The 20115-nt window shown below is 44.4% G+C and overlaps 1 protein-coding gene across 1 annotated transcript in view; it reads left to right on the plus strand.

Annotated features, from left to right (window-relative positions):
- Positions 1–20115, plus strand: part of DMRT1 (doublesex and mab-3 related transcription factor 1) — a 58032-nt gene that overhangs the window by 18387 nt on the left and 19530 nt on the right. The window contains 1 exon segment of the mRNA XM_077344891.1: positions 6283–6566. Coding sequence (XP_077201006.1) covers positions 6283–6566 — 284 coding nt within the window.

Here is a 20115-nt window from a genome sequence, read left to right on the forward strand (position 1 = left end):
TGTTTCTAGCCAGAAGGATAAACCTTGAGAAACATGTGAGTTTAGCCATTGACGTCTTTAGGGATAAAGCCAGCGCCTGCCCACAGACGGCTTTTCTTCTCTCCTGAAGATAGGCCTTCTGAGGATGCTTGATAATACTTACAGAAATAGCACTCCGATTGTATGAAGCCTGGGGACATATTTGGGGGTGCATTAGATATTCTCTAGCAACATCAGAGAAGTTTTTAGGGACTGGCTGTTTTATTTTAGGAGAATAGCACAGAGTGGCGGGATGATGGAATGATACTGGTTTATATATGTAGAGCTACGTGTGAACAGACGGCCGAGGGGATAACTGCGCATGTGTGTTTTCTTCTAAAGATAGAGTATGCAAGGTCATATAAAACTGGAAACATCCTACTGAACATTCCTTTTATTTTCACTGCTAAGACCGTTTATGCACTGGGAACTTCACTGCCCCAGCTCCCGTTCAGGAGCACAAATTGGGGGCGGATGAGGTGCACCAGGCCAAATGCTCTTCCATGTGGGTGCAGGAATAGATGGGGCAACCTGCTATGACTAAAACTCCAGCCTGCATCCTGGCATGAAACCTCCAGTGCATAAACGGTCTAAGAGAGTGTCTAAATGTGTATTCATGTTTGGCCACAATCCTGAAAATACTTTCCTTGGGTGAATATCATTGAGTAGATTTCAGGAGGATTCTGAGAAGACCTGTTTAGGATTCTACATAAAGAATGGAATTGAGGATTCTTCCCAAATATATAGGGTATATGTATGGCACAGTCAAACTATACATAATCATGGCTTTAAGTCTTTCCTGTTGAAATGAACAGGATTTAAAATGATTTAATTTGTACTTGATGATTCCTGCCCTTTTAGGAATATTTCCTACCATGAATTTTCATCTTCTGTGTGTTTTTTTTAATGAAGTCATTTTCTTACAGGATTCTTGCTCGAATTACGTGCCTCTGTTAGAGCCAGCATGGTTGTTGTACTTAAAAAGAAGTGGACACTAATCTAGAATATTGGGTTTGATTCCCCACTCTGCCACATGCAGCCAGCTGGCTGACCTTGGCCTAGTCACCATTCTCTTATCGCTGTTCTTCTAAAGCAGTTCTCTTTGAGCTCTCGCAGGCCCACCTTCCTTACAAGATATCTGTTGCGGGAGAGGAACGGAATGGTGATTGTAAGCCACATTGAAACTCCTTCAGGTGGAGAGAAGTGGGGTATGAAAAACAGCTCTTCTGCTGCTGCTTTCACAGCTGCATTAGAAATAGTCAGAGGAGTTTACATATTGCCATGTCAGAAGTTCAAAAGCTGATTAAACCTCAAAATGTTCTATGGAGATATTCTGAAAATGATAAATAGATACATGGAAGGTCATGTTTCCCACCCTACTGCAATCCCCTTGCCTGTCTAAATGCCATACATGAGAGTTGGGATTTCCGTGAGGTACCAGAAGATGGAACTGGCAGAATTCCTCCCTGCAGCAGGAGCTGTGTAAGAGCCAGCAACTGTTGGTAAAGTTTAGCACTGGCTAAAGAATATAGAGCTTTAGTGAGGACTGAAACAACTTTGTTTTTGAATCAGGAATCCTGCCTGGACAACACTCATCTAGTCACAGGGTAAATGTCCACTTCTGGGTGATGTGGACACCAGGCCTGGGACCACCCCGGACTGGTGCCAATGTCATCAAGAAGCAGAAATGAGCCCTGCGACTGGATGAACGGTGTGTTGGGCCAGGTTCCCAGTTCGGAAAAGGTCAGAGAGAGTCATAGACTGTCTAACTGTTGTTATTCATCTGAAGGCAAACAGGGAGGAAGTATGATCAAAGGAGCAGGAAGTCTCCAATTGAGCCAATCAGGAAACAGGAGGAAATATTTTGACATATACCAGAAAGTTCCTAATCTAGCTATGCTAAATACCCAGGTCCTGTGGTTCTCCCTGTAGGATTTTCTTTATATGCTTCTAAATATTCCATCAAACACAAGTTCTCCCTTCAGCTGAATAAGTGCAAATGCATCTGGAGGATTGTTAAGCATGCACAACATACTAAATTGAATGTAATGTCGTTAGAAGTATTTAATGAAATGAATAGCTTTGAACATAATAGATTACTACTATTTCGGGTTTTATAAATGATTAGCAAGAATTCAAGGGAGAAGGGATTACTAAACAGATGGTTTTACACTTCATGATGTGTTTATAGCCTGTAGTTTATATAAGGCTGATTTTAGATCTCTTTCCTATACAAGTAAAAATTGGAAATAGATATGGATACCATATAATTGGTCTTGACATGTTCAGGGGAAAGGCAGGCATATGAATATTTAAAATAGAAGTCCAATAGATAAATAATTCTGAAGTACTTAAAAATTCCATGGAGATTTTTGGCGTAGTTAAAAATAGAAGGAGGAAGTGAATTGTGCTCCTGTTATTTTGTGTGCCGAGTATGACTTGTCCTTATGGTATTCCTGTTCAAATTTGCTAGATACGTGTTCACTGAGTGAGTTGTCATACTATTATTAGTTACAGACAGAAACCTTAGGATAGTAAGTAGTGGTATAGCTTGGCCAACCTACTCCAGCTATGAAGTATACCTGATGAACTTGAACTCCCAGCAGCTATTACATTAAAGTGAGATTTTGATCTCCTGGCAGCTGGCCTGATAGCTTGTATTCTTGTTGTTTTGTATTGCACATGAGGAAGATGTTTGAAATCTCCTGAGCCTGGTTACTTGAACTGTGCAGTTCAACTCTTTACCATGTCCCTCACTAGCTTTAGCACTAAAACCACACAGGAATCATAGTAGGCATTAGCAGATTGTGAACTGTTCTGGTGAGTGCTGTACTCTCTAGCGTTCGGCAGTGGGTACAAGTAACATTTCTGACTCCTGAGCATACAGGCCATCCAAGGGGACCCATGTGATAAATCACATGCTCAAACAATTTACTACCCACTTCTGTATGTATGATGAGTCCTGTTCTAAAGGTCAGGAAAGCTTCCTTGATAACATAAGGCAGTGAGCTGTAACTGCATCAAATCCTGGGGGGTGTAGAGCTGCCTAGGAGAAATAATTATGCCTGGTAATGGGTAATTACAGATAATGGTTCTTTTTTGGGGGTGGCTGGGGGGAAAAAAACATGGCCATGTCTGGAGAGAATATAACGTGGCACATTAACTTTATAGTAAAGTACAAGTGCAGTAGTGAAACCACAGCAGCCCTTCTTAGTTGTGAGGGAAGTTTCTTTTGGAAAGGTAGGACTTGCTTGAAGAAAACCACCGAGACTTCAGGCTTCTATTCTCTTTTTCCACTCAGGAGAGAGACTTGATGTTTTAGCAGAAAAGCTGGCGACTGCCCGTGATATGCCGGAATACAAGAAACACTCTGTCATGATAGGCTGGTGGGAGAAACATATTGTTCCACTGGTTTCTGATTATGGCTTTAGGGAGTGATTTCACTCCAGCCTCATTCAAGGTCCAACCTCAGACCTCAAAGGCAGCTGTGAATTGAACAAGTTCAGTGTAGCCTGAAGTACCGCCAGGTCTGCTAATGAGGGAGGGAGAGTCCTTCATTGGGAGGGGGTAGCGTTCCTGGGAAACTGCTGAGACCTCAACTTCTTTTGCCATTGGAAGAGAATACTTTCATTCCCTTTAAGAAATTATTTCAGGCAGCCTGGGTTTTGACCAGTGCCTGAATTAATTATGTCCTCCCCTAAAGAAAGCTGTCCCGAATACTGAGTCATGGTAACAGTTAAGCTAATATGACATCATGGAGTACTTCAAGTGTTTGTTCCCAGTTTCAGGATGCAGCAAACAAGAGGATGTTTTGATAATCCGTTATGTTTTTACAGGATTAGCAATATTGGCATGTGTTTGCTTGGGAATACTGATCAGACTCTAAGAAGCAAAGTAGCAAAAGATTTCTCTCTCAGATCTTGGAGTCTGCATATACCCATACAAGGATCCAGAATGAAAAAAATGACCTTGTTGGATCAGATAGGAGAACACATGTTTTATAGTAGAAGAGAGCCAGCATGGTGTAGTGGTTGGCATTACTAGGCTAGATAGATTAGTAATTTTACAATTGGGCGGGGGAGTTGTACCCTGTTTCTTATAACCCAAAGGAGTCTCAGAGCAGCTTACAATCATCCCTCTCCCCAAAACAGACATCCTGTGGGGTAGGTGAGTCTGAGAGAACTGTGATTGGCCCAAGGTCACCCAGCTAGCTTCATGTGGAGGAGTGGGGAATCAAACGAGGCCACTGCTCTTAACCACTTCACCAAGCTGGTTCTCCCATGTTCATAGAAACTATTGCTCCATACAACCCCCACCATTTTGGGAAGGTCTGGTTGAACATTAAGTGCCATTATGGGAGAGCTGCCAATAGAGTACATCCTACCAATTCTAATGGCTGGGACTTACTGATTGCACAGATAAAACAGCATCCTTCTCCTACAGCCATTGACCCCATGGCAAGACTTCCTGTAAAAATATACACCCTCTCCTGAAATGAATTATTGCTAACTACTGTTAATACGCTATATGCTTGAAGCCTTTTGTACAATATGGAAGGATCAATAACAGTATTTATTATATAGTGCATTGATCTGGAATGAAAGACAGAATGGCTTTTCACGCTGTGGATTGAGGTAGCAAAGATGCTGTCTAAGGATTTTAAGACATGACAGAAATGAAGATGTAACGCTGAAAAATCCTTTCCCTGACTACTACGTCCTTTATTCTGCTTACTCATTTATGTTTTTAATTCTATTGCGTGAACTTAGACTCCCTCTCTAATTTTAGAATCTTCCTGCCTTCATCCTTTAGGATGTTTAGGATGCTTAGGGCTGATCCTGCGTTGAGCAGGGGGTTGGACTAGATGGCCTGTATGGCCCCTTCCAACTCTATGATTCTATCCCTTTAGACAATTTCTTCCATACCTATGGAGCTTAGAAGATTATAGACATGTGCATTCATTTCCTCTAGTATTCTACAATTCTGATAGTAACGATGTTTTGGAGAATTCTCAGTCTTCCTACATTTGCTTTTAAAAATAAGTACTTTATATGTTTCCGTTTTTATCCAATTAGACATTTCATGCCTAAACTGAACTATTATTATTTATTTTTTATGGTCCATCTTGTGGTAACTTTTACCCAACTTTAATTCTTCTAAGAAAACAGTCGTACTCTAACTAGAGAGGTATTCTTGATTTATATTAAAAGAATTATCCAAAAGATGCCTAGACAGATTTGTTTATTGATTGTATAAGGCTTTTAATTTCTACTGTGGCATTTTCGTTTAAATCTTTTATACACAGCTCTATCGGCCATTTGTAGCTATAGCATGGCTAATGCCGTTAACCAGTTTAAATCAAATTATAAACCTTTTGGTAGGAACATGTAGCTCTGTTTCCTTCTTCCATTTTCAGACATCATTAAATCATACTAGCATTGAGCTGTGTGAGGCCTGGATGTACAGCAGCAAAGGAAAGCACATTGTTCATTGTTGGCCTCATGTTGGGGACTGACATGATAGTCCAGCTAAAATGTGCTCCTGGAATGCATGTTTCCAGTTTTCTCAGATGCGGTCACTTGGCAGAATTACTTAATAAATCCACAGAGGATGTGCTGCATCGTGCTTATGTTACAGAGCCTGTTACTCTTTGGGTAAATATGTATTTCTTACTGGTTAGTTATGCAGAATCCATTCATCTATCGTTGTGTGCCAGTGTGTTGCTGTACTGTCCGAACCAGGGGAATAAGATTCTTCTTCTAAATAGTAAATCCATGATAAAATGTGTGGCCTGTAAGAACTCTAGCTCTCCATTGGCTATCGTTGGAGATCTCACTAACATTAGTGACTCAGTTCCCCCTGCCCACAATGTGCAATTTTGTGACTCGGTGCTGCCCCAGCATGCAAAATTCATCCATTCCAGCTGTTTATTTCAAAGGGGTGGATGAGAGAACAGTACAGACACATCCCCATTCCTCTGCAGTACATATCTGTGCATATTGAAAGGGGGGAGTCAGCTGAAGTGCTGTTCTCCCTCGACTATAGGAAAACAGGATCTTGAACTGAAGATGCTGTTGTTGAAATGTGCAGGAGGATCTCAAAGAATAAAATGCGGTGAGACTATTTTGGTCTGGCTTGTACCGCTTGACTTTGCTGTTTTCACATGTATCAGTCCCTCTCATCTGCAGAATGTATTGAAAGTGAGACTTCTAGAAATTATTTCTTTTGGTTTCATAACCAGTTGTTGTGTTCCATTCTTTTCAGAGGGACGGATGCTCATTCAGGACATTCCTCCTCTCAGCAGCAGAGGGCATCTGGAGAGCACTTCTGATTTAGTTGTGGACTCCACCTACTACAGCAGTTTTTACCAGCCATCTCTGTATCCTTACTACAACAACTTGTACAACTACTCCCAGTACCAGATGGCTGTGGCCAGTGAAACCACCTCGGGAGAGGTGGGGAGCTCCTTGGTAGGGTCTCCTGCCAAAAACAGCCTCCGAAGCCTTCCAGCAACCTATATGTCAAGCCCGTCAGGAAACCAGTGGCAGGTACTGTGGAAAGGAGTGAGGTTGGAGTGTGCTGGATGATAGACCAGAGGCCTAGTTTGGAATATTTGTTTTGGCATTGATGGAATGACTGCAGAATCATGGCACAATCCCATGTGAGGTCAAGGTACAGCTGTGATGATAAAGGAACTCTGTTTATGATAGCAAGTCACAGACTGCAATAGCCTAGCAAGATGCCACTCAGCCAGAAGGCAGTTCCCATGTGTCTGGTGTTCATAAAACATCTGCAGAATCTCACTGTTGCTGAACAGTTAGCTAAAAGCAATAAAATAATGAAATAACTAGGAGCAGAATATATAATAAGAAATAACCTGTTTTTTTTTTTAAGAGCAACAGTAGGAATGACAGTTATATGAAAGTGTCAACGTGTTAACATTAGTATTAATGTATAATAAATAGGAAATACATTATCGGTTTAGTAGCAATTGGATTCTCACTGTAAAGACAAAAATTAGGGGGGCTTTTTTGTTATAGAGTTTAATTGATCTATTACCTTATGGTTTTATAAACCCCATGCCTTCAGCAACTTGAAAACAGATTCTTCTTTTCTTGCCAGGAGAGCCACCATAGCCTGGCGTAAAGGTAAAGGTATCCCCTGTGCAAGCACCGGGTCATGTCTGACCCTTGAGGTGACGCCCTCTAGCGTTTTCATGACAGACTCAATATGGGGTGGTTTGCAAGTGCCTTCCCCAGTCATAACCGTTTACCCCCCAGCAAGCTGGGTACTCATTTTACCAACCTCAGAAGGATGGAAGGCTGAGTCAACCTTGAGCCGGCTGCTGGGATTGAACTCCCAGCCTCATGGCAAAGCTTCAGACTGCATGTCTGCTGCCTTACCAATCTGCGCCACAAGAGGCTCTTTTAGCCTGGCATAACAAAACCTTAAACCATGATCTGAAAAATCTGCTTTCCTCCCTCTTTTTTATTTTGCAACATTTAGCCTGATGAAGAGTTCTGGGGCAGTGGTCCCCAACCTTTTTCAGGCTAGGGACCGGTGGCAGCAGGGAGAGCGATTGCGTGGCCAAAACCGCGCATGCATGGCACTTTTGCGCATGCACATTTTCGGCCGCGCATTGCCCATGCGCGGCCCAGCTGCGCATGCTCATTGCCCATGCGCGACCCTGCTTCCTTCTCCCCCCCTCCCACAGTAAGAAGCTTGCCGGGCCGCAAGCTTGCGGCCTGGGAAGTTTCTTACTGCGGGGGGTGGGTGGGCGGGAAGAGGGAGCCGCAGCCCGGTGCCAGGGCCTTTGCAGCCCGGCACCAGGTCACGGCCCGGTGGTTGGGTACCACTATTCTGGGGAACTCAAAAGCTTGCATACCATTGTCAGCCATTGGGCTGGTCCTAATAAAGGGTATGACCTGGGTGCGAGACATCTACTAAAGCAGTGGTTCTCAACCTTTCTAATGCCGCGACCCTTTAATGCAGTGACCACAAAGCATAAAATTATGCAAGTGTTCTTTCACAGAAATTAAGCCGAACCTGACCGATGGTGTCAAGATCCATTGTTCATGATTGTATATCAATTGTTTTACTCTGGGGCTTCTCAGTTCAGTTCTGCCTCTTGTCTCACCATGCTGATCTGGCTTTTTCCCGCTGCTCCAGACAGATGAACGCTCTATCTTGATATACCCCGCAAGGCTATTGTGTGGATGGTGCCCCCCCAGCCAAACTGCTTGCCCTGCCACAACCCCTGTGAAAGGTTCGTTCGACCCCCAGATTGAGAACCACTATACTAAAGGAATAAGGATCACTATTTTCGTGGAACATCCACTTTTCCTTTAGTACCCTTGAGCTAATATAATTTGGGCTGTTAGTTTTCCCATGGGTAGAACTTCCCAAATTTTCAAAAACCAAAGCTGTACCTTTGAAAGCTTTCACCTTTAACAGTTGTTACAATTTAGCTGCTACCAAAAGTGCCAGTAGCAAAACACGTAACAGCCTCTTGAGCCAGCTTTGTTATCATAGAAGGGACTTTTTGAGATGCCATTAAACAGAATGAAAAGAAAACTCGTTTGCACAGAAAATGTTTCAGAAGAGAATCTGGAAATTCAGTGTAACTTAAATGCCTATTTTACACCAATATAAATCAGTTTTATAAAACAATACCACCTTACTCATTTGGTTCATCTTCTTAAAAATTAACATATGCTAAAGACTGGTGTGGGTCACATAGCTGGTTTCTACTTGTCATTCTACACCACATTATCCAGCAATTGGAGTTTCACTTTTGTTTCATACAGCAAAGAGGATAACGGGCACTTGCAGTTCTGGGGAAATCCCTGTGCTAGGCTTTAAAATGGCAATGGCATGCCTGGGTTGGATTCGGAACAACCCACACTGTTCCAGATCTGTTAGAACAGGCAGTTACTGGTTCTTCCCACCATCCATTCAGGGAGGCAGGAATGACTTTTTTCTCCATCCTGTCTCTGCTGTGGGAGTCACCGGCCTTCTCCGTTATATTCCTGCCTCATCAGGGAGAGCGGTTGAGAGTAGGCTGTCCTGCATCCACTCTAACCTCTAACTATTTCTTATTATCCTCTTTCAATCCTTATGCCTTATACCTTTACCTCTCTACTCTTTATCTGATTTTTCACTCACCAGCGAAGATCAACAGGTTAAGAACATCTGCAGTGGCCACTCCCTACCAACAGGCTTGCTTAGCATGTCCGTTTCAACAGCTCAAGCTATGAAACAATGAAAGGGCAGCAATGGCTTCCTTTCAGAAGAGGAATTGGAGGCTCCCCTCACAGCAAGAGCAAATGAGACCTGCGTTTCAGCAGGCAAGGATCCTAGCATGCTTGCCTTAGCTCCATCAGCCATGTCGTCCTGCTGGGAGCCACAAAAAAGCACCTCCTGCAGAAGATGGCTACAGAGCCTACACCCTGCTCGAGCCTCCTAGCTACAAGCAGTGGCCATTTTGTGCACTAAAGTGGTGGCTGTGGAGAAGAACCTTCTGCCTCTGCAAGCCATTTGGGCAATGTGGGAGCAAGCAGGAATGAACGGCAGGCACCAATTGCAGCTTCCATCAAGATGGCAGCCGTTCCGGAGAACACCATGTTGGACAGACAGAAGGGTAATGTACTTGACTCTGGACCCTTTAATCTATCTCTAGAATTTTTCTCCCTCATTAGACAGATCATGAGGGAAGAAGTTGAAAACTTCTGTCACAAGAGAGTAGGAAGATCCCTATCCAGTTCTCTCTTTTCTTCCCTTTTAAGGCATGAGTTAGCACCATCAGTTAGCAGAGGCTCTCGTTGGTTGGCTGAAGTGGCACAGAAAGAGTCAATTAACAGAAAAAGAGGGAGAGACACACAAAGTCAAAGGCATAAATATAAATAAATATAAATAAAAATAAAAAGCCAATTCTTTTTCAGGTAGTGACAAGGACGAGGGAGAATTTATCTTTGAAGAAGAGGAAAACAATATCGAGGTTCCTGAATATCATAGAATCATAGAATTGGAAGGGACCTCCAAGGTCATCAAGTCCAACTGCCTGTATAACTCACAACTACCTGCCCACCCACGGTGACACATCCCTTCCTGCCCACCCACTCACAATCTGATAGGTGACTATCTAGCCTCTGCTTAAAAACTTCCAAAGAAGGAGAACTCATCACCTCCCGAGGAAATCTGTTTCACTGAGGAACTGCTCTAAGTATCAGGAGCTTCTTCCGGATGTTTAGCTCAAAATTCTTTTGAATTAATTTCAACCCATTGGTTCTGGTCCATCACTCTGAGGTAACAGAGAACAACTCTGCTCCATCTTCTATCGGACAGCCCTTCTTTTAATATAATCCCAAATCCTGTTTTCCTTTTTAGGCACCAAGTCACACTGCTGACTCACGTTCGGTACCCCCAGATCTGGGTACTTGAAATGTCCCATGACTACTGGATCCCGTCTCTGAGAATTTTGTAATCTGGTTCTAGGAGCATCCCATCCAAGTCCCCTGCCTGGGCTGGCAGCCTATAACAGATCCCACCATAATACCACTATTATTTCCTACTCCTTTTATTTTTACCCAAAGACTCTCAACTGAACTCTGATGCTCAATCACATGTATTTTCTCACAAATATATATATTCTTAACATATAGTGTTACCTGTCCCCCTTCTTTGTCCCTTTTAAATAAGTTGTACTCTTCAATCCTAATATTCTAGTTCTGAGAATTAATCCACCAAGTTTCTGTAATGCCTATTAGATTATAGTCACCTTCCGTTATTAGGACTTCTAGTTCTTCCTGCTTGTTTTCCATAATCTGTGCATTAGTGTAGAGACATCATAATCCTTCATACGAGTACCCCAGGCTTTTAGTTTTTGAACTGTAAGTTAATAGTCCCCTGCATATGTGCCATTCCCTGTGTTCCTATCTACAGTTATCTTCATCAATCTAGGCTTTGAATGTACGTCTCACTCCCCCATTCGGGGCTGGGAAGTGGCAGCGGAGGTGAGCGGGGATGGGGGGGGGCGGCTGGGAAGATCGCACAGGGGGGAGATGGCGGGGCTGGAAAGCAGTATCAGAGGTGAGCGGGGATGGGGGCGGCTGGGAAGATCGCGCAGGGGAGAAGGCGGGGCTGGGAAGTGGTGGCGGAGGTGGGCGGGGATGGGGGCGGCTGGGAAGATCATGTGGGGGGAAAGGCGGGGATGGGAAGCGACAGCGGAGGTGAATGGGGATGGGGCGGCTGGGAAGATCGCGCGGGGCGAGAAGGCGGGGATGGGAAGCGGCGGCGGAGATGAGCAGGGTTGGGGGGGCGGCTGGGAAGATCGCAAGGGCCAGGGGGGTAAGGAGGTTGTGGGGGGAGGTAAAGGGTCCAGTAGGCGGGCCGGGCTCCCCCTCCTCCAAGGGCCTCATGGCAGGGTAGGACGGCCGGCTGCCTACCTGCTTTGTTGGCGGCCATCCACGAAATGGCGAGGAGTGGGCGGGTTGGGAGGTGGGCTGACAAGTGGAGGGCCCAATCGTGCCACCCGATTAGGCCCTCCGCTTGTCAGTTCGGGGGCAAGGGCCCAATCATTGCCCCCCCCCATCCCGGACCGAGCCCTCCCATGCAAACCTTAGCCTTTTATTTATACCGCTCCTGCAGAGCGGTGTAAAGATTATTCTCCGTAACTCCTTAAGACAGCGCTGTTCTGCCAGGTCTTTGATTGAGGCCAGGGCACAGGAGATCTAGGGTCCCGTCCACATCCAAATTCCTATGATTTTAATTGGAATGATCAGCAGTCTGGGATTTTCCCCTGAGATGCTGGCGGTACGGGGAGAGATGGGGGTTTTCCTTTTGTTTGTTCTCTCTGGTGCTGCTGATTATAGTTGGGTTTTCAACTTTTAACTTTTAATCTGTGTGGGGTTTTGTATTTTATAATTGTAACCTGCAATGAGATGAACCTCAATAGTGGCAGAATATAAATTAAAATAAACGTCTTATGCCAGTAAGATTTTACAGATTCTACTGGTTAATCCTCTGATTACTGAACCTCTGCCCCACTATTAGAAGATGGCCAGTGTTCCATTAGGGATAGCCTGGTCAAGTGGGTGTGGTTTGTGTTAAGGAAGGCACATGAAGCTACAGTCATGACAATTAGGACCAGTGTTCCCTATAAACTGTGCTAGCATGTGCTGTCACAAAGATTTTTAGCCTTTAACAATGATTTTTGACAGAGTGCAGGGCAGGAGTATACTAAGGCAAGGATGAAGAAAGCAGCAGGAAAAAAGACTTTAAAGCATAAACTGAAAGGGGACAAAACAAAAAAACACTGAGGAATTTGATTGGTACGGGAGATAATTGTAGGCTTCATTGTTGTTGCTGGTGGGAGATTTCAGAATGGCAGCTTCCACAGATGCCAGGTTCATGTGTGTGGTCTTGGCACTGCCCACTATACCCAACACCACAGTGAATCCTTTGCTCAGGAGAAATGCCTGTCTGCAATTCTGGAATTCTGGAATTGCAGACTCATGCTCGCTTCAGCAATACATATACTACTGAATGATACAGAGAGGAATTGCAGATTCTATCAAGAAACCAATTTATACCGGTTTCACCTCTGAGAAACTCAGAGGCCTTTGTTCCAGGTGGGACCATCTACTTCCTCTTCACACTAGAAGAGAAGCTGAGGCTTTATGCTCTGTCACATTGTCACATTGCGGCATGGCTTTAGTTTTGTATTGTTGTCTTCATTGCAGTTTACACTGCATTGCAATGCCTTTGTTCTAGCAGCGTATAAGAATTGTATTGCTCTGTAACTTGCTAAGCTTTTGTAGCCCTGAACTGGCAAGAGGCCAGATCTGAGAGCATTATATATGTTTATGTATATATAAGTGAGTAAAGTTTATTATTTTAGCCTCTATCCAATGTTCCTGCACCTCATTGAAGCTGCATTCAGTTTTCTAGGGTAAAGCTTATACTGCATTCTCTCAAAGTGTGCCAAAGAATGGAACCTTTGCAGCTGGGGAAGGACAATTCTCTTTTTATATATTTTGTCCCTCTACCACAATACGTGGTAACTTTTAAACTTGAGGTCCCCCAGTAATTAGGTAGCCCATTAATAAAGATTACTTTATTATTGATGTCACCATCTCTTTCATCTTTCTTGCCTTTTTGTCACTGCTTCGCTGATGATAATCACCATGCTCATGCGTTAGTTAATCTCAAGCATAAATGCAATAAAATGGGGCAGATACCACACCAGATAGTGGCAAAACGTGAATTTTTTGCCACGGAAATCGCATCCGCAAGCTCTCGCCCGGCCCAATTATTTAGGGTAGTTAGATCCCTTACCGCCCTTGAGGGGCGCCAAAATGATAGCAAATTGGAACTCGGCCATGAGGCATTTGCGAGCTATTTTACGGACAAAATCTCGTCTCTCCGCCACGATCTTCCCGCCACAGTTAATACAGTAAATGAACTGGAGGCCTGTTGGCCGCCTTTGGAGGTGACGTTTGATGGCTTCAGACGGCTCTCTTTATCCGAAGTGGACAAGTTGCTAGGCTCAGTTAGGGCGACCACTTGCCCCCTTGACCCCTGTCCATCATGGCTCCTCAAAGGAGGCGGCCAGAAGATAGGAGGCCAGCTCAGGGACATTATCAACCTATCCCTGGAGTCCGGGGAGTTCCCTGAGCAGCTGAAGGGGGCAGTGGTTCACCCTCTCCTGAAGAAATCTACGCTGGATCCGCGGGACCCCGCCAGCTATCGCCCAGTGTCGCACTTGGCGTTCCTGGGCAAGATGGTTGAAAGGGCCACGGCAGACCAGCTCCTGGCATTCTTGGAAGAAACTTCGGCATTCGATCCATATCAGTCTGGCTTTCGACCTGGCCACGGGGTGGAGACGGTGCTGGTCGCCCTGTTGGATGACCTCCGTCGCCAGCTGGATAAGGGCGGGTCGGCAGTGCTGGTTCTTCTGGACCTGTCGGCCGCTTTTGACATCGTGGACCACGAGCTGTTGGTCCACCGCCTTGCCGGCACGGGGATACGGAGCACAGCGTTACGCTGGATACGCTCCTTTCTCCAGGACCGGACCCAGAGGGTTGCAGTGGGAGATGAGTTCTCGCGTTCCTATAGACTCCCTTGTGGGGTCCCTCAGGGTGCGGTCCTCTCCCCCACATTATTCAACATCTTTATGCGCCCTCTGGCCCAGCTGGTACGGAGTTTTGGACTGGGTTGCCACCAGTACGCTGATGACACCCAGCTCTATCTCCTCATGGACGGCCGCCCGGACTCCCCCCCGGAACCATTCGCCAGATGTTTGGAAGCAGTGACAGAATGGTTCGAGCAGAGTCGCCTGAAACTCAACCCCTCCAAGACGGAGATCCTGTGGCTGGGACGTAGGGGGCAGGACCAGGAAGCGCGCTTACCCACCCTGGCAGGGACGCAACTCACCATCACGTCCCAGGCCAGGAACTTGGGTGTGGCCATTGATGCCTCCCTGACTTTGGAGGCGCAGGTCAAAAAAGTAGCGGGTCAGGCGTTTTTCCACCTTCGCCAGGCCCGACTATTAGCGCCCTATCTGTCCCCCGAACACTTAGCCACAGCGATCCATGCAACGGTCACCTCCAGAACAGATTTCTGTAACTCGCTCTACGCGGGCCTTCCCTTGTCCTTGATCCGGAAACTTCAGCTAGTGCAAAACGCAGCTGCTAGGGTCCTTACTGGCACATCTTGGAGGGCCCACATCCAGCCAGTGCTGAGGCAGCTGCACTGGTTGCCAATTGCTGCCCGGATCCGGTTCAAGGTTCTGGTTCTAACCTTCAAGGCTTTACGCGAGTTGGGACCCACATACCTGAGGGACCGCCTATCGCCCTATGCCCCTCGCAGGGCCTTGCGCTCTGCGGGTGAAAACCTGTTGGTCGTTCCCGGCCCTAGGGAAGCACGCCTGGCCTCGACCAGGGCCAGGGCCTTTTCGGTCCTGGCCCCGACCTGGTGGAATGAGCTCCCGGGAGAGCTGCGGGCCCTGCGGGATCTTTCAACATTCCGCAGGGCCTGCAAGACGGAGCTCTTCCGCCAGGTTTATGGTTGAGGCCGGGCCTAATAATAGATCTATGCCTCCCCCGGGGACTCGGGTTCTGGACCCGAAGCAAAACATCATCAGGACCTCCTCTCCACCCGCTAGTAGTGGGAGGGAGGGGGGGGGAGTTGAGCTGCCATTCTTGCCATGCCGGCAATATTGGCAATGTTATTATTGTTTTATGGGGTTTTAATGGGGAATTGCGATATTGTGACCTGCCACGAGCCGCAAGGGAGTGGCGGGCTATAAATCTAATAATAATAATAATAATAATAATAATAATAATAATAATAAGATATCTGCAACAGAAAGCCAGTGTGGAAGGCGGTATAGAAATTAAATAAATAAATAAAAATAAAGGCTAAAGAGCAGCGGACTCTAATCTAGAGAATCAAGTTTGATTCCCCACTCCTCCACATGCAGTCAGCTGGGCTAGTTACAGTTCTCTTATGGCTGTTATTGCAGAGCAGTTCTGCTATAGCTCTGTCAGCCCCACCTATCTCACAGGGTGTCTGTTTTGGGGAGAAGAAGGGAAAGGTGTTTGTAAGCTGTTTGGGACTCCTTTGGGTAGTGAAATCAGGATATAAAAACCAGGCCTTCTTCACTTATTTAAGATCTTTTTAGACCGAATTTATAAGAAAAGAAGACCTATCAGTTCAGGTTCTATCCTGGGTAAAGTCTATTGGACATAAATGCCACACCTGCTATAGGGCAAGAGATGCTGGATTTCAGAAGTGAAACAGATATACACAGAAGTAAGCCTGTCCAAATGGAGAGTGATTTTGGACATGGACCATTGCAGGGTTGACGGAGCAAAAAAATAAACAACACTGCCCAGCAGCCTTTTGAACTTCTCTACTTTGGACCAAGAATAGCTCATTCCCATGTTCTAATAAGAACAGACAACATCATGGCCAAAATGTGTATCAGCAAATAGGGGATCATGATCCCTGGCACTCCACAGGGAAGCAGCCGAGATTCTAGCCTGGGTAGAGAAAAACCTAGCTTTTATCAAGGCAGAACATATGAAGGGAATTGCAGACATGCAAGCAGATTGGCTCAGCAGGCAGGCAACCCAACAGGGAGAATGGTCTCTCAAGAAAGACCTGTTCAACCTAATCATGAGCCGTATGCAGAACACAGTGTATCAGGAAAACAGATGCCCTGTTCATCTCTATATCTCCAACAAACACGGGAAACAAAATGTCCAAGTCTGCCATCAGCAGGTCTCTTAAAGCCTGTATAATTGAAACATACGCACGTTACAAACTTGAGATTCTGTCTGGAATTACAGCCCACTCAGTGAGGAGCATTGCCAGCAATGCCGCCTTTGCTAAACATGCCACAGTGAAAGAAACCTGCACAATGGTGGCGTGGTCATCTATCTTCATGTTTATAAGGCGTTATAAGATACCTACAACATCAAATGCTGCCTTTGCTAGGAGAGTGCTTGAACATACACTAGACTCTAAAGACGATGATCCACTCTGAATATGAAGACATGCTCTGGGAGGTCCCACCAAGCTGTTCTCCACCTCACAGGGAGGACCATTTGATACTCATCATGAAGGGTCCTTGTCCTTTGAGGAATGGAGGACATCTTGTCTCTACCAGAATTCTCATCAACCAGAATGTGAACAGTATCTGTTCCTATGCTAATTGTTCTAAACTGTTTCTTTTTTGTTCTGTGTTCTATCTACTTTTAAAGGAATAACTAACTTAACTGCTTTTGGAGTAGACAGAACTCAGAGGGTAAGGGACTCCCACAGCAGAGACAGGAAGGAGAAAAAAGTTATTCCTGCCTCCTGATTGGATGATGGGAATCACCTAACAAGATGTCCTCCTTAGGGGAGAAGGACCCTTCATGGTAAGTATCCAATAATTTGCATTAGCCGGCTTGTAGTTGCTATCCATGTCTCATTCTAATATGCTGTTCCAATGTGAATTTATATTAAGTTCCTGCTGTTAGGAAACTGTCCAGGTAGGAAAAGGAATTCTAGAACCTCCTTAGATCCTAATCGTTCAGTCTTTAGATGACTTTTCTTAGTTGTAAAGGCTGCCCTCTAACAAAAGGGTGTGGCTGGGAATGGCTCTCCAAACCCTCATATACAAGTCCCTGAATATAATCTAAGGCTCTATATTTTATGTATAACATGAGGGTGGGGAGGAATTGCATGTTCCCTTTCAGAGAGCTCTGTTTTATATCTTTCTGATGGCAATGATTAGGGAAGAAAATATAAAATAACTGCCATGGAAAGCTAAAATGAAAAATTAATTGGCTGTACCGAAAGATATATTACATTGTTAATTACAAGAGGTGTTGAGCTTGTTGACCTAAGCAACTTGTGTGTGAAGGATTTTTAAAAAAATCAACAGACGTAATTTAAGCACTTGAGAATATGGTCTCTGAAAGTAGTTGCTATCTGAACTAAGAAAATGTTATCAGCAACCCCTTTAGCAACTCATTATAGTCGTCAGAAGGGAGTTGGTAAGCCATGTTTTGTGTGGCTCTACCCCCACAAAGTGAACTGGACCCTAACAGGTTCCAGTCCTCTCTGCAGTCCCAATTCCGCATGCCTTTTCGCCTGACTATCCTTGGAACACTCTCTTTGGTGGCAGCTTCCTCTCTTTTGTCAGTGGAAACACTGTTAAGATTCGACCCAATGATTTCACTATATGAAAGCAGTTTTTAGTAACTCAATACACATGCCTGCCAGAGGGGTCACCATATTGGATGCATATATTCCTACTAGCTGGTCCCTCCAGCCAGGAGGAAATGTAACGGATGAATCATTATCAGATACTATGGCTCCCATAAAGAGTGGCAGGTAGGGGGCATAGCACTAGAAAACATCATTGAGCAGAGCATGAAAGTCTCTCCCCCATACATGCTCCTGTGCCCCCAGTGGTTGCTGAACTCGTCAAAATTTAACATACGGGCATTAAATAGTTGTTCTCTCTGCTTTTATTAGTTCTAGATATTAGATGCATGTGTTGGCTTCTATGGCTTTGGAATATTTTACCAAGCCTGTCATAGACTGTAGGGATGGTATACTATAGGAACAGTAGAGAAGATACAACTGAAGAGAAACTGCAATGACAAACTGACAAGAGAGCCTAGAAATATCTACATAAAGCAAATTAAAGAAGAGGAAAGATAGAGATGAATGCCATCCCTTGCCCAAGAAATGATTATTTGAACATCTCTCTAAAATAGAAAACAGCAGCAAAGTTGGAATATGGATTAATAGTTAGGCAGAATATTTTTGGCAGGGGGATGACAAACCAATTTACAAAAACACAAACAAAAAATCTGAATTATTTTAAACGGAGGGTCCAGAATTCTTAAAGGCTTGTTGGATTCCCGGCGACTTAGACCAGTTGCCACGCAAGGAGCAGCTCATGCACAGCATTTATAAGATACCCTTCACAATACAGATTTATGCTAAAAGTAACCTAATGTTTCTGACAGCTCAAGTGTGACATGAATATAATCCACATTTCTTGGAGAAGCTAATCTAAGCTGTTTATTTTCCAATACTGCTGATAGGGCTATATCTCTTGATGTCACAGCAGTTGAGATTCTGATGGTAACATATTGTTTGTGGGTCACTGCTTTTGTCTAAAACAGTAGGTTGGAACACAATAGCAAAGGTTAATTAAGTTTGTCTATCAAGGTGGGACAGATATATATAGTGCTGGTGTAGCTCATTCTGAAATCAAGTGGTAGGCAAATCACTCTGGTAATTCCACCCCCACCCTTTCCCGGCTATTCTGGTAAAAGTACTTAGAAGGTTTTACAATTGGAACTTAATAATATCAAACAATCCTAAGGTGTAAATGCTGAACAGTAGAACTTAATTTAGTAATTAGAAACAAAGCCACTTTGTTGTAAATCATGACAGAAGATGCTTATGGCATTTCTCATGAGAATGGTGTCATCTGTTTTCTGTGTTCAGCCTTGATGGTCTTGTGAACTTCATTTACCAGAGAGAAAGCTCATGGGATATTTTTCTGGAACTAGCCAAAGGAGCCATAACAAACGTGTGAGCTGTCCTGTCATTGTAGAGCGGGTACAAGGTTCTACCTTTTCTTAGTCTTCTGAAACAGAAAGATCCCTCCCATCTAGTAATATGTTGAGAATACATACACATTTCCCTGTATGGGCAGAGACAAGTTGAGAGGCTAGGCTTGCAGTGCATAGAGTACTGCACATTTAACTTATGCTTTAGACATGGTAATGGGGGTCTCGAGGGTTCACAAGTTCAACTTCCCATGGATCAGTACAGCCTTAGAATGAAGAAGGGGAAAAAGCAATAAAATAGCAAAAATAGTTTCCTATTGACGGCTGGGATATGTTTGTTTTCTAGCTGGACGACGGAAAATTCACCTCTGCATAATTTTTCATTGTAAAAGCTGTGAGGATTATAATTGTTAGGGTATTCTTAACCTTTTTCTTCATGCCCTGGGTTATAGTGTGGTTTTTGACCCTAACCTGTCCCCTCTTATTAGGTCAAGGTGAGAATTCTTGATGTTTCAAGAAAGTTAATACAAAGCTCTTGCCATCCTCATTGGGTAAATGATCTTCTAGGTCCCTTTTATAATACAGTGCTAAGGTCAAGCATTTTTATGTTTGGCTGGTTGTTTACTGTTACTATAAAATAGGGTAGCTAAGCTCTATAAAAAGGAAACCTTGTGGTTCAGATTTACTGTGGTGTATATTCTAAACAGTTTAATAAAACAAAACCTAAAGCTTTTAGATTTTCTTCAGTGGTTAATCCAACGCAGATTGTTTGCAGAGCCTAGCCTCCATCTGTCGGTCGTACCGTGGTTCACAGACTTGGTGCAGGTAATAAGATTATAAAACATGTCTCTTGCTAGCCGGCTACCACATACTAATAATAATAGTTGCAATAATTCATTGAATCCTGGAATTTTAGGGTGAGTGTTTGTTTTTTAAGAATAGAGGAGGAAAAAAACCAAGAAGGCTTGAAAGGAAACAGGTCACTGCGCACATCCTTAGGAGCAGGAAAACAAAC

This window comes from Paroedura picta, chromosome 7, assembly GCF_049243985.1.
Source record: "Paroedura picta isolate Pp20150507F chromosome 7, Ppicta_v3.0, whole genome shotgun sequence".
Lineage (NCBI taxonomy): Eukaryota > Metazoa > Chordata > Lepidosauria > Squamata > Gekkonidae > Paroedura > Paroedura picta.